The sequence below is a fragment of the Lissotriton vulgaris genome, unplaced genomic scaffold, assembly GCF_964263255.1.
Source record: "Lissotriton vulgaris unplaced genomic scaffold, aLisVul1.2 SCAFFOLD_3243, whole genome shotgun sequence".
Lineage (NCBI taxonomy): Eukaryota > Metazoa > Chordata > Amphibia > Caudata > Salamandridae > Lissotriton > Lissotriton vulgaris.
In genome coordinates, this window is record NW_028242589.1 from 110,800 (window position 1) to 131,250 (window position 20,451).

General features: G+C 42.8%; 1 protein-coding gene and 1 long non-coding RNA gene across 2 annotated transcripts in view; one reads left to right on the forward strand and one right to left on the reverse strand.

The window, feature by feature from the left end:
• Nucleotides 1-2,830: 2,830 nt before the first annotated feature.
• On the reverse strand, nt 2,831-4,567 carry LOC147668899 (uncharacterized). The gene is made up of 6 exons (XR_015303783.1): nt 4,400-4,567; nt 4,236-4,316; nt 4,083-4,164; nt 3,889-3,980; nt 3,724-3,800; nt 2,831-3,317 (listed from the first exon to the last, which is right to left on the reverse strand). It is a non-coding gene; the product is annotated as an uncharacterized LOC147668899 (long non-coding RNA).
• A 12,183-nt stretch (nt 4,568-16,750) lies between these two features.
• Nucleotides 16,751-20,451, forward strand: part of LOC147668900 (tetratricopeptide repeat protein 39A-like) — a 95,029-nt gene continuing 91,328 nt past the window's right edge. The window contains exon 1 of the mRNA XM_086948369.1: nt 16,751-16,852. Coding sequence (XP_086804495.1) covers nt 16,788-16,852 — 65 coding nt within the window. The 5' untranslated portion in view covers nt 16,751-16,787. The remainder of the gene's footprint in view (nt 16,853-20,451) is intronic.

A 20,451-nucleotide genomic window follows, 5' to 3' on the forward strand; every position in this document is an offset into this window, starting at 1 on the left:
CCCGCGACAGGAATGCATCCAGTGTACCCACTACACCAGGCCCCCCTCCTCCCTTACGCTTGTTTCTACTCATTACCCTAGCTGTATAACAACAGTGTAAAAAGCAATTTCAATGGTAATACCAACAAACAGAAAAACAGCTTACACAGATTAAAATATCAATAAGGTGGCCCAGCCCGGTCTCGGCGGGCTTAGACGGGCCCGCCCTTGGCCCGGGCGCGACCCTTGGTGCGGGAGCTCGGTGGTCCTTTTGAGCGCCTCCTGGCACTTGATTGACGCGGCGGCGGTGTGCGCGCCGCGAGTAATGCCGGGAGTTGTAGTCCGCGATGACTTTCTGGCGGTGGCGGCCCCCAAACACCGGTAGGCAGAGGCAAGTGGCAGCACAGGTCAGCACCAGTCAGTGTCCCGAACAACAACAGTGAGCTCCCGCAGTGCGGGAGCCCGGTGATCCTTTTGAGCGCCTCCTGGCGCTTGATTGACGCAGCGGCGGCGTGCGCGCCGCGAGTAATGCCGGAAGTTGTAGTCTGCGATGACTCTGGCGGCGGCGGCGGCCCGCAAACACCAGTAGGCCAGGCAAGTGGCAGCACAGGTCAGCACCTGTCAGTGTCCCAAACAACACCAGTGATCTCCCGCGGTGCGGGAGTCCGGTGGTCCTTTTGAGCGCCTTCTGGCGCTTAATTGACCCTGCAGCGGCGTGCGCGCCGCGAGTAATGCCTGGTGTTGTAGTCCGCGTTGACTCTCTGGCGGTGGCTGCCCCCAAACACCGGTAGGCAGAGGCAAGTGGCAGCACAGGTCAGCACCGGTCAGTGTCCCAAACAACAACAGTGAGTCTTTACTCAGTGTGTCAGAAAATGACCAATGACCCATTCACTGGGTCAATTTTGCAAAATGTTTATCAGAGTTGAGTACTGCATACACTGTATGGATGCAGTGTCCGATAACCCATGTGTGCCAATCTCAATAAAAAACGGCGAGAGTGAGCCATGAACGAGTCTGATGCGAGTACGCAAGGCTCCCGTCTCGCTTCCGGGACCGTGTTCACAACCGGCCCACCCCATTCACTCTCACGGCTGCCGTAGTGGCTCCATAGAGTAGGGCGACCTGTTCACAGAGCTTAGGCCCAAACCCAAAGCACTGCAACCTCGCATGGAGATAGGACCAGCATAAAGAATCAAAGGCCTACTCAGCATCTAATGAAAGTATGGCTCTAGCCTCTCTGCCACTCCTCATTCTATCCAACCCCACCTGAAGCCATCTGAGGTAGAGTTAAGTGGCTTGGCCCAGCATAAAGCCTGTCTGATCCAAAGAAAGTGATAACTCTATCTAATCTGATACCTAACATCTTGGACAACACCTTACTCTCTGTATTCAGGAAAGAGATAGGCCTATACAATGGACAGTGATCTTTGGGTTTATCTGGCTTGCGATCTGCCACAATGCTGGCATGATTGAAATCTGGTTGGAGCTGGCCTTCTCTCCTAGCTGCCTGATGCATATTAAGAAGGTGCGGTTTGAGAAGTGGGGCAAGGCGTTTAAACAGGTCCTCCAGGAGACCACATGCCCCATGTACCTTCCCTGGATTCATCACCCCCAATGCCTCCCCTATTTCCTCAATCATGGATGTCGCCCTCCAGTGTCTTGCAGTTGTTCGCATCAAGTAGTAGTAGCGGGACTTCCCCTAAGAAGGCCTCAATATCTGTGTCTGAACTATCTCGCCTAGCCCTGTAGAGCAGTTGATAGTAACGAGCAAACGTCTCTGCTATGTCCTTATCCATTTTGACTATCTCACCTTCTTTGTTGCGCACCTCACCCACCTATCGTGCCCTCTCTTCTCTCGTACCAACCACACCAAGAGATGGCCTGCCTTATCACCAGTCTTGTATAGTTTCCGCTGAGTTATTGATCCTGCTCTGCATTGTAAGCAAGATTATGGTACTGCTCCACAAGTGCATCCAACTGGAGGTATATCCAGGGGTCTCCTCCTTGCATCCACTCTGCCTCTAACTCAGGGAGCCTTCACTCCAATCCCTGCACCTCCCTTTCTTTCTGTTACTTCCAGTAGGCTACATCATTCTGCTTTTTGTCATGGAGCTCGGTTTTGCACGCCTCCCAAAGTGTTACGGGGAAGGACATAATTTCCACATTTTCCTCAAAATAGAATTTGGACTTGCCTCACAGGGCACCTACCACTCCCCTATTCTGCAGTGCCCACTTGTACAGCCTCCCCATTCTGGGCATCTTTTAGCCCGGATTACGTCAAATGGCCTGCAGCAGCTAATTATTAATATACTCTGGGAGAGATACACCGCCTCTTGTACCTATGTGATTTGCACCTTTGGGAGAAATGGATATTTGAGCCTGGAGAGCGTCCCATGTGCACCCGACAGGAACAAGTACTGGCAGTCTCAGGGATGCCGAGCCCTCTATACATCGACCAAGCCATTGACCCTTTAAAATAATTCAAGATCTGTGGGTCCTCCGAGGTAAGTCCTGCCCACAGACCCATTTAGTGTCCCACATTTCGCATCATTGAAATCCCCCCCTATAATATGGAAGGCTGCATTTGAGTTTAGTAGAAGGTGCCCCACCTCGTCGAGGACCGCTCGTTGAAGTCTCAGCGGCACGTAGATGTTGACCCAAAAAATTGTCTTCCTATTCCATGATTGTCAGATTTTAGAGAGGGACCCCTTAAAACCAGGGGAATAGGGTACTGTCACACAGTATGAATAAGACTATCCCTTGGCTCAGTTCAATAGGTATTGAAGCCTAAATACTAGTCTTGGACACAAGTATAACTACAGGTTAAATCATAAACATGGCAACAATATTTGTATGAAAATATAAAAAATATTTTATTAAAACAATTAACAATTCCGAATTGTGTGAACACGACACTTGATAAAAATAGAGTTAAACAACTCTATGCAGAAGTAATAAAAAACATCATCACATAAATCTGTTAAAAAACATGAATGGAACATGTATATGCAAAATTACTAACCAATTAATCGAAAGAAAGACCTGCTCAAGTTATATAAAGACATATAGGACAGACATTTGGTGGGAGAGAAATTAAACAAACACAGACAGTCACAATTTGTCATTAGAATATGCACATTAAATATCCAATCTAACTCAAACCAAAACCCGACTTCTTTTCGATGTTCTTGGGGCGAGTTTGGTGGTTTAATTGTGCACTAGTATGCGTCGACGCGTTTCGATGGCCTTTTTAGATGATTGCCATCTTTATCAAGACTTGTAATCTTGTTTATGACTCTCCTACAGTGGCACTGGATGGTTGCCTTTATGTATAGATCCTGTTGGTAAATACATTTCAATAAGTATATGGCATAAGGTAACATGTTATTGTCACTATAAAGATTGCTTTAGGCATGATCAGCTTATGTTAGATGGTGTTATCGGCATTTATCATTGGCGTTTTACATTTGTTATATCCCCAAGATTGACAAAGCAATGTTCAAGTACATCTTATTGTGGTATCACCCCTAGAAAATGTCTACGCATATACTTTTGGAAAAACATCTTCACATCACAACTTATATGTCCTACCAGTATGTGGGCTTCTGTTGTAAGGATTGCCCAAAAGCTATCAAACTGGGTACCCATCATATTGGTAATTCATGAGGACATGAATCCTCACTTATACAGGCCCTGAGGTTTCTCCCATTGTGTATTGGGGGGTGCGGCAAAAAAATAAATTACCTTAAATCATCTTTCTTGTGTGGTTTAACGCTCTAAGCATTGTACATTGATGGATGGTGTTTTGAAACTGTCTTGGCCTGCAAAGATATAAATTGCCAAGTGTTGGATTCACATATTCTATTTATAGAGCTATGTCAAGGTTGATATTTGAAACATTTAGATTACCTGGAAGTAGTATCCCCTTTGAAAAATGTTAGTCCTGATTGAACATTCTTGTTCCTGATTTGAGAGATATGGGGGCATGGATGCAATCACACCTGTACACCAAATATAGGTATTATTTTACAATGGTGTTGTTATTAATTATATTTTAATTCTATGGTCTCTTGGTCACTAAGTGGTTAGATGTACAAAAGTACCTGAAGAAATGTTGGTACTTCCGTCCCTCTCCGCTTGCTGTTTACTGTTTTAGCAGGGGCCACCCTCTGTTTGCTTCGTGTTCTAAAATAAATGTAGGTATTGTTAGGGGTACTGAAAGTCATTCTCAATAAGGAGCTTGCAGGGGATCTTACCTATTAATAACAAGAAGGGGGTCTTGGGATCGGGCGGTATTGGCAGAGTGCCTGGTTCCCTCTCAGAAAAGCCTGGCGTGCCTAAGAGGTAATGGAGATGGGGAGAGTATTTAGTTAGCTCTCTCGTTCTATAGTGCGAGGCTCCCAAGGTTGTGGGACCATACCTGTCTCTCTGTGTCTGATCTCGTCCCGCCCGTCCGTGTGGCTTCTGGCTTGTGCTCTGTCTTCCGTCTTCCGAGAAAGTGCTAATTCTCGTGGGCGGTGGCAGTCTTTTTTATACTCCGTTATTGGCAGGAAATTGGCATATCTTAAATTAAAACCAGCTGTGTGGGGTCCGTGTCAGGGCGGGATCTTGTTTATACCTGATGCGTCGCGGATTGATTTACTTCCGCGTTCCACGCCTCGTATTAGCTTAAAGTGCGCCTCGTTTTGGCTGCGCTTTGTGTATCATGCTCGAGAGTCTCAGTCATTCTAGCCCTGTAATTTTTGTTCTAATGAAACAGTTTTCGTTTATCTTGGCAAGTGTCCTTTGGATATTTACGTTTCTGTAGGACAGGTTTTCAAGTTTATGCAGAGTCAATGTTATCTGAGTCTATACCTCGCGGTGGAATCATGCTGCGTTTCAAGCCTCGTTTTGAGTTGAAGGGCCATATTGTTTGAAACTGGAACGCGCGGGCGGAATACTACCGCGTTACAAGCCTCGTTTTCAGTGAATGCGAGCCTCGTTTGAATAGTATTTATTAACATAGGGCTTTGCTTTGAACACATCTATTTGTCTACGCTTGGGCTGTCCGTTCTATTTATACAAAGATTAATGTAATTATCCACTGCACATCATGGGTGTAATAATAATATTTCTTCGCTGTATGGTTCACACTGTACTTCACAGCTAGTTTACATTGAACCAAGTCGGACCCTGTGTATTGATCATGTAGGCTGCCACCTTGTTTAAGTCGACCAAGATAAGCAATATACTAGTCTAGAGGAGTGTCACAAATTTAATGGAGGTTTGTCTTATAGGTTCAAAATAATTTTCATCCATTCCTCCCTAGAATTAAGGCCTTTCTCAATGGTTTCCAGATAGCATATGAACCATTGTTCTCGTTTCTTTCTTTTGGCCTCAATGCTACCTCCGCGTCTGTAATGGCTGCCTTTTTGCTAGCTCTTTGGAGAAGGAGAATGATGGAGAGTGACTCCAGCCTATCACCCCCATAGTATAGGGATTAGGCCGATAGACAGGGACCCTGTCTTACATATATTAGGGCATTTTCGTACCATTTTCCTTAAAGTAAGGCTTATGAATTTAAGTTAGGGGATAGATATATAAGTATTAGTCATGATTTGCTCATTTGCTAACATGCTAGGCTATTTTCCATGGAGCTATGCATATTGTGGGCTCCGTAGGCCTTAAACGAGACAGACTCCATTTTGCTTTCTGCCTGGTAGCTCGAGAAGGCTTTCTAGGTGAAGTGTAATGTTTTAGTTTCAAGCTGTTGTTCGCTTGGAGAGAACCGGTTCAGGCTGACCCTTATCGAAGGAATGTATTTTTCTCCACTCCGAAGACACAACTTCAGGCCGGCCGGCTGGGAAAGTGTCCTTGGTACGGGGAGGTACAAGAATTTGGTGGGCGGCAGGTTACTGGCCGTGAATTTCCATGAAGGAACGGGCTTTGATATTAGCGAAGGTGTTAGTCAGTTTGTCAGTTAGTCCGTAGGCGGCATCTAGCCGTTAGCATCTCTGCCATTACTCATTTTCATGGTGGACAAGTCGCCATCTTTGAAGTCGGAGAAAGATTTAAGACCGAAACTCTCTGAGAAAGACTGAACGAGAAGTAGCGCGGAGCGCACTGATACAGAGAGAGAGAGAGACGGTAGCTAATAATCAGCAAGGTTCCGGTGTCCTGAGGGGAAGCAGACGAGATTGAGCCTAGCGGTGCAGACGTGTACTTGTGACGGCTGAGGGTGACTGCAAGGCGAGCCAGGATACAGAGACGAGAAGGGAACCTAGATGACTGCCGAGTCCAGACTTCCCACTAATAAGGTGACCTCTGTCTAACTTTAATAGAATGTGCACTCTAATCTTTACCTTTTTCTTGCAGAATTCATGTTGCATAGTAATGTGATTTGTGTCTATTGTTAATAAATACCCTAATTCTTATAGAATTATTGTGTACCTGGTGTTCGTGTTCAATCTTGGTAAACTACATTCCTAGTCGAAAGCTGTTTAAGTGAACGGATGAGAAATCCCGATCAGGTAAATGGTGATTGAATAAAGAGGGAGTGAGTGGACCTTTGATGCCAAGAGCAGGGAGTACACTATACAATCTGGAACTATATTCAAAGTTATTATTGTAGTTTTATCCCGAGTAGATCGCTGAAATATTATCCCAATAATTGTTCATAGGAATGTGGTCGTCGTTGATATGCGGCGTTAGTGAGAACGTTGGGGGGGGAGACCAACGTGGATACCCACTGGATTGTGGCTTGAATAAGTGAGAACGCCAGGGAGGATACTGGCGCGTAGTTTCGCCGGATTGCGAACAGTTTGGAAAAGGGAGCATTGGGTTCTGCAGGCCCATGTGTAGACACACCGGATTGTGTGTCAGATCTGCCCTAGGGTAGAACGGTCTGGGTCGGGGTGGCCGCGAGACCAACTGATGTGAATAAGATATTGTAGAAAATCCGTACATACATATATTGTCATTCCCCATCCTTAGGTGCGACCTGTATATATCTGTATATCTATTCATTGTGAATACGATCTGAGGAGGGAAGGTGAGTACGTTTTGGCTGGGTCACAGGGGCCCCTGGGGGCTGATCCCATCTAAACAGAAAATCCAGCCATTACAGCGTCTATTGACAGTTATTTTTTCAAGTATGTACCACGTGAATTCTTCACAGCCATGTTTTTTCTCCTGGTAGTGCTGTGTTAGTGGTGCATTTTCTTTGTTATTCCTAATTGCTGATTTGTGTTCTAGGAGTCTGATTCGTAGCTCCCTGCCCGTCTCTCCCACGTAGCCTAAGCCACAGGGACAAACTAGCAGGTACACCACGTTTTTACTCCTGCAATTGTTTAAACTTCTGGGTATTAATGTTTTATTGTTGAAGATTAGTTTCTTGGTCACAATGCAATTAGGACAAATTGCACAGGATCCACACTTATAGTTTCCTCTTGCCTTTGCACCATCTGTTAAGGTGGTTTGGAAGGTCTCACAAGGATTTTTGTAGGTTCTCACTAGTCTGTTTTTAATGGTTTTATTTCTGCGGAACGAGAAAAGTGGTTTGGGTAGTGGTGCAGGTAGGCCACTGTTGAGGATTTTCCAATTCCGATATACTATATTTTTAATTTTGTTACTTATGTTAGAATATTGGCTTACAAAGACTATTCTGTCTTGGGTTTTGTTAGTCTTTTCTTTGTTCATATCTAATAATTTGTCCCGGTCATAAAACCTAGCACGTTTTAATGATTGTCTAATTAATTTCTTGGGGTAACCCCTGTCTTGGAGTTTTTTTTCCATGGTTTCTGCATGTTTATAAAAATCAGTTAGATTTGTACAGTTACGTCGTAAGCGTAAAAATTCCCCAAATGGGATGTTATTTTTCTGGGCTTTGGGGTGATTGCTTTTATATTGTAAGAGAGTATTTTTATCGGTCGGTTTTGTGTATAACTCTACTTCTAATTGACCGTCGTTCTCTTTAATTTTTATGTCTAAGAAATTTACGCTTTTGTTACTGTAATTTGCAGTAAACTTCAGGTTCCTGTCTCCAAGGTTTATATCGTCGATGAAACGATGCCAGTGGGTCACATTTTCAAAGAACGGTGCCAATTCATTATATACATGTTTCCGTTCAAAATGGCTGACATACAAGCATGCCAGACTGGGGGCACATGTGGCCCCCATACTGGTCCCCTTTACCTGCTGGAACAGTTCATCTCTGAATAGAAAAACATTGTTTTTCAACACTAACTCGACACAACCAAGTATAAATTCTATATTACCTCCCTTGAGATCTTCAGTTTCCAAAATAGAGGCCAGAACCTCTATTGTATCATTCTGGGGTATATTCGTGTACAGAGCTTCGATGTCCAAGGTGACCAGGATCTGGGTCACCTTGTTGAAGCTCTGCCCCTCGAATCCCGCAATCGCATGCGCTGTGTCCCTCAGATATGACCGCTGTTTCTGGACAATGGGGCGCAGAAAAAAATCCGCATATTTACTAAGCGGTTCTAATATGGAGCCCAAACTGCTCACTATGGGCCTCATAGGAGGGTCGTTTACATTCTTATGAATTTTAGGCAATCCATATATTGCCGGTGTTGTTGGGTCACTGTTGTACAAGAATCTGTACTCTTCGTCACAAATTAATTCATTTTCTTTACCAAAATTTAAGAATGTGGATACATCTCTTTTAAGTTTGTTGATCACATTGTTATGGACTGGGATGTAGTGTTCTCTCACATTCAAAAGGGTTCTCATACGTGAGTTGTAGTCATCTGTATTAAAAACTACTACACCTCCGCCTTTATCGGCAGGTTTGATCGTTATGGACTCATCTTCTTGCAGTGATTTGAGGGCTTCCCTTTGACATTTTGGCAAATTGTTACATTGTCTCTGTGTGTTACTAACTATATTCTTAATTTCAATTTCTACTATTTTTTCGAATAATTCTACATTCTTGTCTATTTGGTTTAGGCTGGGTGTGAAGACTGATTTTGGTTTGAAACCAGTTACATTGGGTTTTGGTACATACTCTTTGTCAGAGAAGAATCTGTTGAGTCTGATTTTTCTAAAAAAGCTTTTTGTGTCTTTTTCTAGTTCAAATTTATTTGGGTAGGCTGTTGGTGCAAAACTAAAACCTAATTTAAGTACTTCTTGCTCCTCTCTAGACAGAATTTTGTTCGAGAGGTTTATTATCGGGAATTCATCTACCTCCAGTATCTGGCATTCCTGGTTTTTAGAAAGTTGGGGGTTGTCTGGTTCGGAGGGGCCGGGTTCCTCGTGGGTTCTTGTCTCGAGTGATTCCGGTAGCTCCTTTGGCCCCTGTACTGGCGATTCCCCAAAAAATGTTGGGGTTCGCTCTGATAGTTGGACATTGGTCTACCTCCAAGTTCATTGATGTGTTCTTCATCATCACTTGAGCCTGAGGTTTCGGAGAAAGTTACTCTCCTGTTGTTGCCTCCTCTGGAATAGACCTGTCTCGGGTATTGGGGCTTTTCCCACCTTTGCTCACTTCTGCTCGTGTAGTAGTCTTTATTGAGAAACGGGTACACTGTTTCTGCACTGAATTTCTCAATATCTTTTCTTAGTTTGGTTGCCTTTTTATTTGTTAAATATTCTCTGTACCCTTCAGTTTCTTGTATTAATTCATCTAATTTCTTTTTGATATCCTCTATTGTTGTATTACTTTTAATTTTAGCCTCCAATTCTTCAATTTGTTTATGTTCGAGGACCATTACTTCTTGTGCTGTCTCGATAATTAAAATTAGCCAGTCTCTACTACATCTGTTGGCAATGTGGGTCCAAATTTCTAAAAAATTTTCATTGTCGGTAAAGAGCCCCGGTTCATTCCTTATCCTGAGGCCTAGTGGTATCACTCCTGCTCTTAGATACCCCGTTAGGAATTCGGCATGTAGCTCGGTCCTTATCAGTTTTTTCCTTAAATTTAGGATTTTAATTAGTTCTTCATGTCCGTTTTTATCGGTCACGTAATTACCTCCTGATTGAGGGTTTTTGTTCAATAATCTATTGAGTTGGTCTTCGGTAAAGCCGAATGTTTTAAATGTATCCATTGTTTGCTTACCCCGTACACCCAAATGGGTGTTATCTATAGGACTCTAGACTAAAATTATATTTACCAGAGTACTAATGCACACACTCTCCAGTTCAACGAACTGTACTTTAGTTGTCAGATTTTAGAGAGGGACCCCTTAAAACCAGGGGAATAGGGTACTGTCACACAGTATGAATAAGACTATCCCTTGGCTCAGTTCAATAGGTATTGAAGCCCAAATACTAGTCTTGGACACAAGTATAACTACAGGTTAAATCATAAACATGGCAACAATATTTGTATGAAAATATAAAAAATATTTTATTAAAACAATTAACAATTCCGAATTGTGTGAACACGACACTTGATAAAAATAGAGTTAAACAACTCTATGCAGAAGTAATAAAAAACATCATCACATAAATCTGTTAAAAAACATGAATGGAACATGTATATGCAAAATTACTAACCAATTAATCGAAAGAAAGACCTGCTCAAGTTATATAAAGACATATAGGACAGACATTTGGTGGGAGAGAAATTAAACAAACACAGACAGTCACAATTTGTCATTAGAATATGCACATTAAATATCCAATCTAACTCAAACCAAAACCCGACTTCTTTTCGATGTTCTTGGGGCGAGTTTGGTGGTTTAATTGTGCACTAGTATGCGTCGACGCGTTTCGATGGCCTTTTTAGATGATTGCCATCTTTATCAAGACTTGTAATCTTGTTTATGACTCTCCTACAGTGGCACTGGATGGTTGCCTTTATGTATAGATCCTGTTGGTAAATACATTTCAATAAGTATATGGCATAAGGTAACATGTTATTGTCACTATAAAGATTGCTTTAGGCATGATCAGCTTATGTTAGATGGTGTTATCGGCATTTATCATTGGCGTTTTACATTTGTTATATCCCCAAGATTGACAAAGCAATGTTCAAGTACATCTTATTGTGGTATCACCCCTAGAAAATGTCTACGCATATACTTTTGGAAAAACATCTTCACATCACAACTTATATGTCCTACCAGTATGTGGGCTTCTGTTGTAAGGATTGCCCAAAAGCTATCAAACTGGGTACCCATCATATTGGTAATTCATGAGGACATGAATCCTCACTTATACAGGCCCTGAGGTTTCTCCCATTGTGTATTGGGGGGTGCGGCAAAAAAATAAATTACCTTAAATCATCTTTCTTGTGTGGTTTAACGCTCTAAGCATTGTACATTGATGGATGGTGTTTTGAAACTGTCTTGGCCTGCAAAGATATAAATGAACCTTGAACCTTGCACCGTCACATAGCGGCCCTCTGGATCCATCCATTTACTTGTCACCCGAAAAGGTGTTTTTTTAAACTAGAATCGCCACCCCTCTGGAGCCCGCGTGTAGCGAGCATACGCCAGTAGAATATATTTACCCTTTTGGAGGCATTTGCAGGTATTTCCCATGAGATGGGTTTCTTGCAGCAGCACTACATCTGGGGAGTGGCGCCGGAGATAAAGTGCCACTATACCACTCACTATTTTTATCATTGCATTTATTTAACATCTAAATTAAACGGTAAACATCGTTTACCACAATGTTTTTACAACGCGGTACCTTTACCACGCGGCCGTGACAACGTAAGTCGTTACCACGACTTGCGCTGGAGGGTGCTAAAGGATTACAAATAGTTAATTTTCTATCCCAACACCTTCCCTAGGGTCCACGGGGACTGGTGTTAGAATAGTAAATTATACTATTCGAAACCCGCGCCCCCAACGCAAGTCGTGGTAACGACTTGCGTTGTCACGGCCGCGTGGTAAAGGTATGCGTTGTGACGGTACGCATTGTACCGTCATACATCCAAATTAAACGCCCTAATTCAAGCCTTATGTGAGACCAATTGTAAACTATGTAACTTTGCTGAAGACTCTAAGTGACTTTTTAGATTCGATGGTTTTCTTGTGTCCCAGAGAAATGTCCATTCCGTCATGCATTTCATCTAGGACTGGATGGGCAGCAATTTCCAAAAGCCTTATGCTGAAAAGAGAAAAACTGTCATCTTGAATAACAAAATTAATACATGGAATTCTTCTGCCTGGTCTTCTGAAAAAGAAATCACCCTGACCCTAAAACCTCATCAAAAAGTTTGGGCATCATTATTGACAGTGAGCTCACCTTGAAACCTCAGATTGGTTCTGAGATTTCAAAATATTTTTTGGACTCTAAGGAAATTAAAAAAGATTTTCAGGTACCTCATTCACAATGCCTTATTCATAGTGGTTATGGCATTAATTACATCTTGCTTGATTTCGCCAATTTCTTAAATCTCGACCCTCCTAAAAACCAATTGCGTAGATTGTAGTCCAAAACCGGTCATCCAGATTTATTTTTAAACAGCCTAGGAACTCTCATATCACTTCTTTGTTGAGAGATCTCCATTGACTCCTGCTGGAATAAAGGATTATTTTCAAAGCCTGATGCATCATCTTTAAGGCTGTTTGGGATAAGGGCCCTTAATTTTTAGAAACTAGAATTGTGTAATACCTTCCAGTTAAGAAACTACACTCCTATTCTTCCAAGCTCTTCACTGTTCCAAAATTCAACACGAAAAGGATGGGTGGTGTTAGGTTCTCTGTACAAGTGCCCGTAATTTGGAACAACCTGCCTCTACTGGTATGCCTTCAACCTGAATATTTGAAAATCAGGAAAGAGCTTAAAACTTGACCGTTTGAGCAAGCCTATTAGACTCTATTCTTTCCTAATGTGCATTGGCTTGGTTCCCATTCTGTTCCCTAGCTCTAAGAAACTGTTTGATGAAAGTGTGCATTACAATTTTATTTTAACATATTATCACATAGCTATCAAAGTGCTTCTAAGAAGGTGTGGCAATTGAGAGGGGAAGGGTTTTGTGTAGGTCACTGAACCTGAGCCTCTGCAACGCCTCTGAAAAAGACAAAGCGAGAATTCACATAATTTCTTTCACATTCCTTGAAGAATCAGCGACCCGGCTACCAGAACCAAAATATATGTAAGCTTTTTTTTGCAGTGGAGTAGCTGGTAAGTCAGGAGAGTATATTAGAACCACTGTTTGGGTATCTAGCACCTACGGTACTTTCACAATATGAAAGTAGTACTGATTAATAATTCTCCAAAATCTATTTAGCTTCGGACACTTCAAGATTATATGTGTCCACTTCCCTCCTCCATCCATATTGCAGCGGAAGCAGTTTGCAGAGATCTGAGGGTTTATTTTATGCTGAAAATCTGGCGTTGGATAAAGCAGCCACTATATTGCATTTGTTTTAGATTGGCCGCTTTCTGCAGAGAGTCGTTGAACTTATTTATCTGACTCCATGCTATGGTCGAGATCTGCAGCCCTTCCTGGGTTTCTCATTTTCTCTGTGCTTTCTGATATAATTTACCTGCTGCTGGAGCTCGTAAGAGGGAGGCCCAGCCGCTAATCAGTATACGGCGTGTAGGGTCTAAAAGTTGCCCTTCTAGCTTACTGGCCTCATTAATATGTATAGGATTAAGTTCCTGCAAAAAGTGTCTAACCCTGACATACGACCATTGTAAAATTATTTTACTATGTTTAATACACTGCTCTATTTCAGTCCAGGTTTTCCCATCCCCAATTAGAAAGTCCCCTATTTTGCAAAAGCCCTGACTTCTCCAATTAGCTATAACCGCCTGATCTAGCAATAGGTCTTGACCAATTGTTACGTCAGAGAGGAGAGTTTCTCCATTTATATTGGGGATCGTATAATGACCAAAAAGCAGTTTTTTTCGCCTAATACTCCATTGTAGAGTTTTATATCTGACTTTTTTGGAGGGTTTTTATTAAACCCATACCATTTTTGATTAGATATTCTTTTTGAATTAGATCTAAAAAAAATAATTAGCATATCTATTAATATTTAAGACCTTCATTGTTCTGTATATGGTATGTTCAAAATTCGCAAAGTGATATTCTTTCAGGTCAGGGAGAGCTAGTGCCCCTTCTGCTACCCGTCTAAAAAGGGCATCCATTGTAAGTCTGGAAACCTTATTTGCCCAAATTAAAGCGGAGAATAGGCCTTGCACTTCTTTAAGAAATTTCATTTGGAATAGCTAAAAAGAGAAAATGACATAATGGTAAAATCATCATACAAATTATGTCTACTCGGCCTATTATTGATATTGGAAGATTTTTCCATTTTATCATTTTGTCTTTTATCTTATTATAAAAAAGGGTATAATTTAAAGCGTAGAGATCATTGACATTCTCCATAACATACACACTTTGGTACCTCTTAGGCTGAGTATTGACAAGTGGAGTCAATTCTGCTAATAAGGAATTAACTGTACAAGACTATGTTGTAGTTGTTTATAATAAACAGGTTTGACCTAAGGCTCCTCACATAACATTTCTTAATGAACCAGTTAGGCGTATGGAGTTTATCATTTGTTTACCACCGTAACCAACTCGGATCTAGTATATTGAGCACAAGCTTTCCTGCAAAGTTACCATCAAGTATAAAGTCATAAAATTATACATATGACCACAATAAGTGTTGGCAACACCATTCACAACACCTGCTAAAAGGACCTAACAAAGATACTCACTATGCAAATCTTTTACCCGAGGGTTTTGTAAGAGAGGTAACCGACACCAGATGCCTTACCTATTCTAATACTCCATAAGAATGTGTGTGAAGCAGTACCCATTGACAGGCGTAACACATGGTAATATTAATCCTCCTAGAAAGGTTTATCTTTAACAAATTACTTTCACACCAAATAAGTCTGGCTTGTTGCATTTGCCATAACATGTTTGTAATAAATAGATCAGACCAATGGTACCATACATAACATTTCTCAAGGTATCAATCGGACCTATAACCTTTAGCATTGGCTTGTCCCCGCACAAAACCCAAGCTTGCTGTATGGAGCACAAGCTGTGCACAAAACAACTATCTGTTTACAATCATAAAAGTACAAATTTATACAAAAATACAGTTGGCAAAACAATATGCTGATTGATTGACTGAATATACAACCTTTCCTAAAACAAAGTTGTAAGGATTAACAAGGTGCAAATCTTTTGGTGTTGAGGTAACCTACACCAGAACCCTTGCCTACTATGGTAATTCATGATATCCCCTGTAATAAAAAAATACTGATCTACAAGCTTTAACCACATGCGCGCTAGCGGAATTTTGCTCCTACGCTGAGATTTTCAAAACCGCATGTTACGTGACGAGCTGGGCTCGTCATCAGCGTGCGAGCGGGCTACACCATGACGAGCCCAGCTCGTCATCAGCGTCGAAGGGGTTAAAACAGTGTAACGATAAGCTACCCTTAAAGGCTTACTGGCTTTAACATATGCTATCTGCAATAAATTAGTCAAGTCTACTGCTATTGTTGTGACATTTCATAATAAGCAGATTAGGCCTAGAGCATGGGTACTTGCAAACATTTTCTCAGGGGCCAAAAAGTTTGGTGGGTGGTGTGACAAGGGCTGCACTGATGCCGGCAGTTGTGGTGGTTGGGGTGGAGTTGGGTGGAGTTAAGGTGACTATAGGGAAAGCGAAGCATGTACATCGAGTGGCTAAATTGAATTGCACAATGTGGAAACAGAAAATCTAGGACCAATCTTAGCTTCCCCACCTGACCAAATTGTATCGTCCTAGGCAATAGTTTTATTTCACTTTCCCTCCTTTTTCTTCATTCTCACATATATGAGGACCTCGAAATACATAACTTCAGGATGTGCACTGTGTAAAAAGCTTTCTTGTAATTGATTTATCAAACTATAATGTTGTGCATGCATAATAGTAACCTACGCCACCCAAAGGGTAAACTGCCTCTTAGTTCACTGTGGGCATTGCTGTCGGATGCGGTGGGAATCATAAATGTTTCTAAATTCATGTTTGAAAACGATCACTTTTAAAATAATACTTCTCGATGCACTGATATAAACTGATCTACTAATTAACTGATGTGAAACCGTCCTGTGTGTTAATAAAATACACTGAATTTTGAAGAATTTACCATATTTTTACACTTTTGCTGCAAGATGTCTTTATGAATGAAGGTGTCCCTAGAGTTAAACTTTGCAGGACACCTTAGATAATTCCTTTCTTTAACAGCACTTCATATTTAAATAAACACTTGCACATTTATATAACATATTTTAATGTTAGTGCTGAGTTGATTGAACAGTAGGCTAGTGCTGATTATGACCCGGGGAGAGCACATACAGGCGAGGAGTGCCTACTATGAGCATCACTTGCCTAGAGCCTTGATCAATGACTTGTCACTATAACCCACTCGGTCCTGTTGTACTGAGCATAAAATGTCCCTCAAGGCAAAATCGCAATACAAGCATTATCTTCAGTAGAAGTGTGCAGGTTCTGCTGAATCAAAATCTATTGCTAATGTAACTAACATTTGGACGGAGACAAAGCCCCTCTTTTAGAAGTACTTTTTAAACCCGTTTTTCTGTTGATAACATAAGGTAGGGCTACAGCTGAAATACCCAGCCAGACTTGAAAATCTGGCCAGGATGATCCACTCATGTGGAGCTTTGAAACTTTGGAGGTCTGCAAAGTGCTAGCCAGAGAAGGCAGCATCGACTTCTAATTGAGATCCACAATTGGTTATGAGTCAGGAGTTGCTGTTGTGTTATGGGTGTGGGCCTGATAAGCCCCCTTCGTTGTACTCCTCAGTAGTATAACTTATGTTTGCCTGCTTTGCTCCACAGCTGCCCCTCGTTGGACCTGGTGAGCTCCCTGGATGAGTGCATGCAGGCAGTGGAACTCTTCCTTGGCAACAAGTTCACTGAAAGCCTGGACCGGGTTCGACCCAGGTATGTACAGACGACAAGCGCGCTTAACGGGGGCAGGCGGAGCTCCTGGGCTGGATTGATATTCAATTTGGGCCATGGCTCAAACTGAACCAGCTATTCAAAAATGACACTGATATTGTCTAAGAACAGATTGATATCTCTGAGTTTAATTACTTTTTCTCTTCATAATTCCGTATTCTTCATTAATAACAAAGTTGGGAATCACAATGGTGCATAATTATTTATGACACATTAATTCCTATTGTAATATCAAAATGAATCACTTTTATATTTAGTGGCAAATATTCAATCACTATTCTAATACATGACACACCTATATTAACATTTTTAAGACATAGACATCACGTCCCATCATTCACACATCAAACTAATTCCCTAGATAAATTCTGATTGAGGGAGAATCTATATATCAGTGGCATTTCAATCAAATACATCTCATTTATACGTAGGCTTCTACGGTTCTCATATTTCAGCTGGTATTTCGCAAGTTGATCTATCGATTTTGTACACTAAGGGGCCTATTAGGATGGTGGGCGGATCGCCCGCTGGGCCGGCGAGGTGATATGCCCAACTTCCTTGCATCAATAACCCCCCGCCATATTATGATGGCTGGGGGGTCCACGGAGGATGGGAAGACTGTCTGCCTCTTTTCTGCCCGTCGACGAGTCGACCAGGCGGAAAAGGGGTCTAACATGGTGGCGGTGTCTGAAAGATACCGCCATCCATATTAGCATGCAGGCGGAGATGTGCCTTTCCATGGCGGCGGAGCAGCCATGGAAAGGCATGCAGTACCTATAGTACCCCCCTGCATTGGCATGGACAAAGTGGCAGCCACCGCGCGGTACCTGTCACCTTGCGCATGCCAATACACAACATGCATTCCCAGCATTGTGGCGGGCGGTGCTGCGGGCACCGCTCGCCACAATGCTGGGAATAGGGGATTTCACCGCCACGGTGACGGTGGCATCCTGATTGCAGGTGCGGACCGCCGCACCCCTTGCGACAGTCCCGCATTCTGTTACAGTAGTGGTCCGTAATACACCCCTATGTTTTAGTTCATCTGTATTAGTCTTCATCAGGATAAATATGTCATTTTCTTTGCTGTTAAAATACTTCGTTTGATTTTTGTAGCCTTCAATATGTGCAAAGGTGTATCATTGTGCTAGTGAGGACTTCAAAACAGTGTGGGTTTCATAGCTGGAATGTTTTCAATCCCATTTAGAATAATCCCTTTTCTTCTTATGATTTCTTTTTTTGGGGGGGGGGGCAATATTCTTTAACCCTCAGAATTTGATCTTGGTCTCCTTTCTATAGATCTATTTTTTATGTGTGTTGTTAAAATCCAAGTCACATGAGTAAATTGTGTGTGTTTTCGACTTATTTCCTATTATTTCCTATTCTCAAAACCTCTTCAATCCATTTTTATTAAATCTTTGCCTATCAAATGTTTATTTGCCGGATGAGATTGCATGACTGTTGTCCCTGGCTTCTATTGATGGAGATAGTTTTGTCTCCTCCTTGCCTTTTTTCAAATGGAAAAAAACTTGAAAATTGATCCTGCCACACCATAGCGAGCCTGATCCTCCCAAAAGAGGGGTGGAGGAGTTTCTCCTCTTGAACCCTTTGGGGGAAAACGGTACCAAATGGTGCATTTTGGAGCACAATTTTTGCTCTGAAGGGAATGAGCCATTGTAAATAGCACCAGTCAAAAGCAAGCTCTGTCTTCCTGGTTACAACATCTCACATTAAGTTAGCACTAAGAACGATCCTGTTTTATTGGTGCCCACCTAACCACTTGTAAAACACTGATTGGCATGCCTTTTTCCCCACCCCCAGGACGTTCAGCCAAAATCTCCATGGTAGTTTGTATTACTCTTTACTAGTGTGTAATGGACACACTGCCGTGCTTGTTTCCATATACACTAGTTCCTCATCCTAACTAGACCATTTTCACATACACATGCAGACAAATACACACACTCGTCTGTTTTAAATGTCTAAAAATGCTTAGTTTACAAAATATTGAGGACCCTATTTATGAGTTTTTGACGTAGGGCAGGGCCGTAAGAAATCCTACTGCGCTGCCCTACGTCAAAACAAAATGCAGCAAACACAGAAAAAGGAAAGCACAAGGAGAAATTAAAACTGTTCTCCTCGTTGCGTGTTCCTAACGCCATCCCTGGAGTGGCATTTGGTTCTGATGCATTCCCAGGGTTATGATTTCTCATAAATCTGATGCAGTGTTAAAAACCATGGGTGTTCGATGGGAACACCCACAGCAACACCCATGGAACGCCCCTTTCACACAGTTTTTTGCGGGAAAGGGGCGCATATTTATAATCCCATGAAAAGCCACGTAAAGTGGCTTTGCGTGGTCTTATAAATATGCTGTGGCACATTGCGCCACCGGAGCGTCTACAAAAGTGACGTTCTGGTGGCGCAAAAGTGCCTGTAGGGCCTCATAAATGAGTCTCTGAGTTTTAAGTACCTACTCCCAAGCTGCACTCTTCTCCCTTCCCACTGCCCCTTGAACACCCCTCCTGCCCTGCTTCTCAGAGAATGTGCCAGCGTGATTGTTGGGAAATATGGAGTTCAAACCCCTCCCAACCCCATCTAACTGACTAAGCTACACCCCTGTACGTAAGCGTCACCTGCTGGCTTGTTTTTACACTGCCATATGTGCAAACCATGGTGATGTAGTTTCCATTGCCTAAAGCACTAAAGAGCTTGTCATTCTGACATTAAAACCCTTGTTAGGAGCTATCCAGAAAATGCATTAAAAGATCCTAGGGCCCGAAATAATGGTTTCCAGCCATCAATCAGGCGTTGCAAGCCCTGGAATGGCTTGTAACCCGTCGGAGTCTGAAACTACGGGGGTTTCCCGATTCCGTGTCCCTTGCCACTGACTTTTTCCCCCTCCTCAGAGCGGGTAGAACTGTGTGCGGGAAGCAGGCCAGGTGTTTACACACCTGACAATCCCAAGTGCGGGAACACCAGGTATCTCTGAATTGCACAGAGGAGTCCCTCTCATGCCCCCCCCGCACCCTTCCGCGGGAATACCGCTTGTTGGGACTCTTAACCCCTTCGCTGCGGCGGCTATTCCGCCGCATCGCTAAGGGGGCTGCGGGGCGCGCCCATGCTGGTGACGGAACCGCTCCGTCACCAGCCGCGGTCGCGCTGTGCTCAAGACGGAGCGGTTCCGTCACGACCCCGCCTGCTCAATGGAACGCTCAGCGCAGGCGCGGAATCCGCGCCACGCAGGCGTGCCGAGCGGCCCGTGACGGAACCGCTCCGTCATCAGCACAGCACGACCGCGGCTGATGACGGAGCGGTTCTGTCACCAGCAGGGGAGGGGTTAATTAAGCCCTCTTTCTTGATAATATCACGAAATGAGACCGCTGTGGATGTCATCCTACCGTCCGTTAAAAATAAGGATATGGAATTTCCATCACTTGTTGCTGCATTTTCTAAAATGTTCCTTCATAGGGTAGGGGAACAGTTCTGTGACACTGAAGCATGTGCAGCTGCACTTCGAGAACTATGTTTATTGTACGAAAGAAAGCTTGCATCGCTGCTATCGCGCTGCATATGTTCTGTGT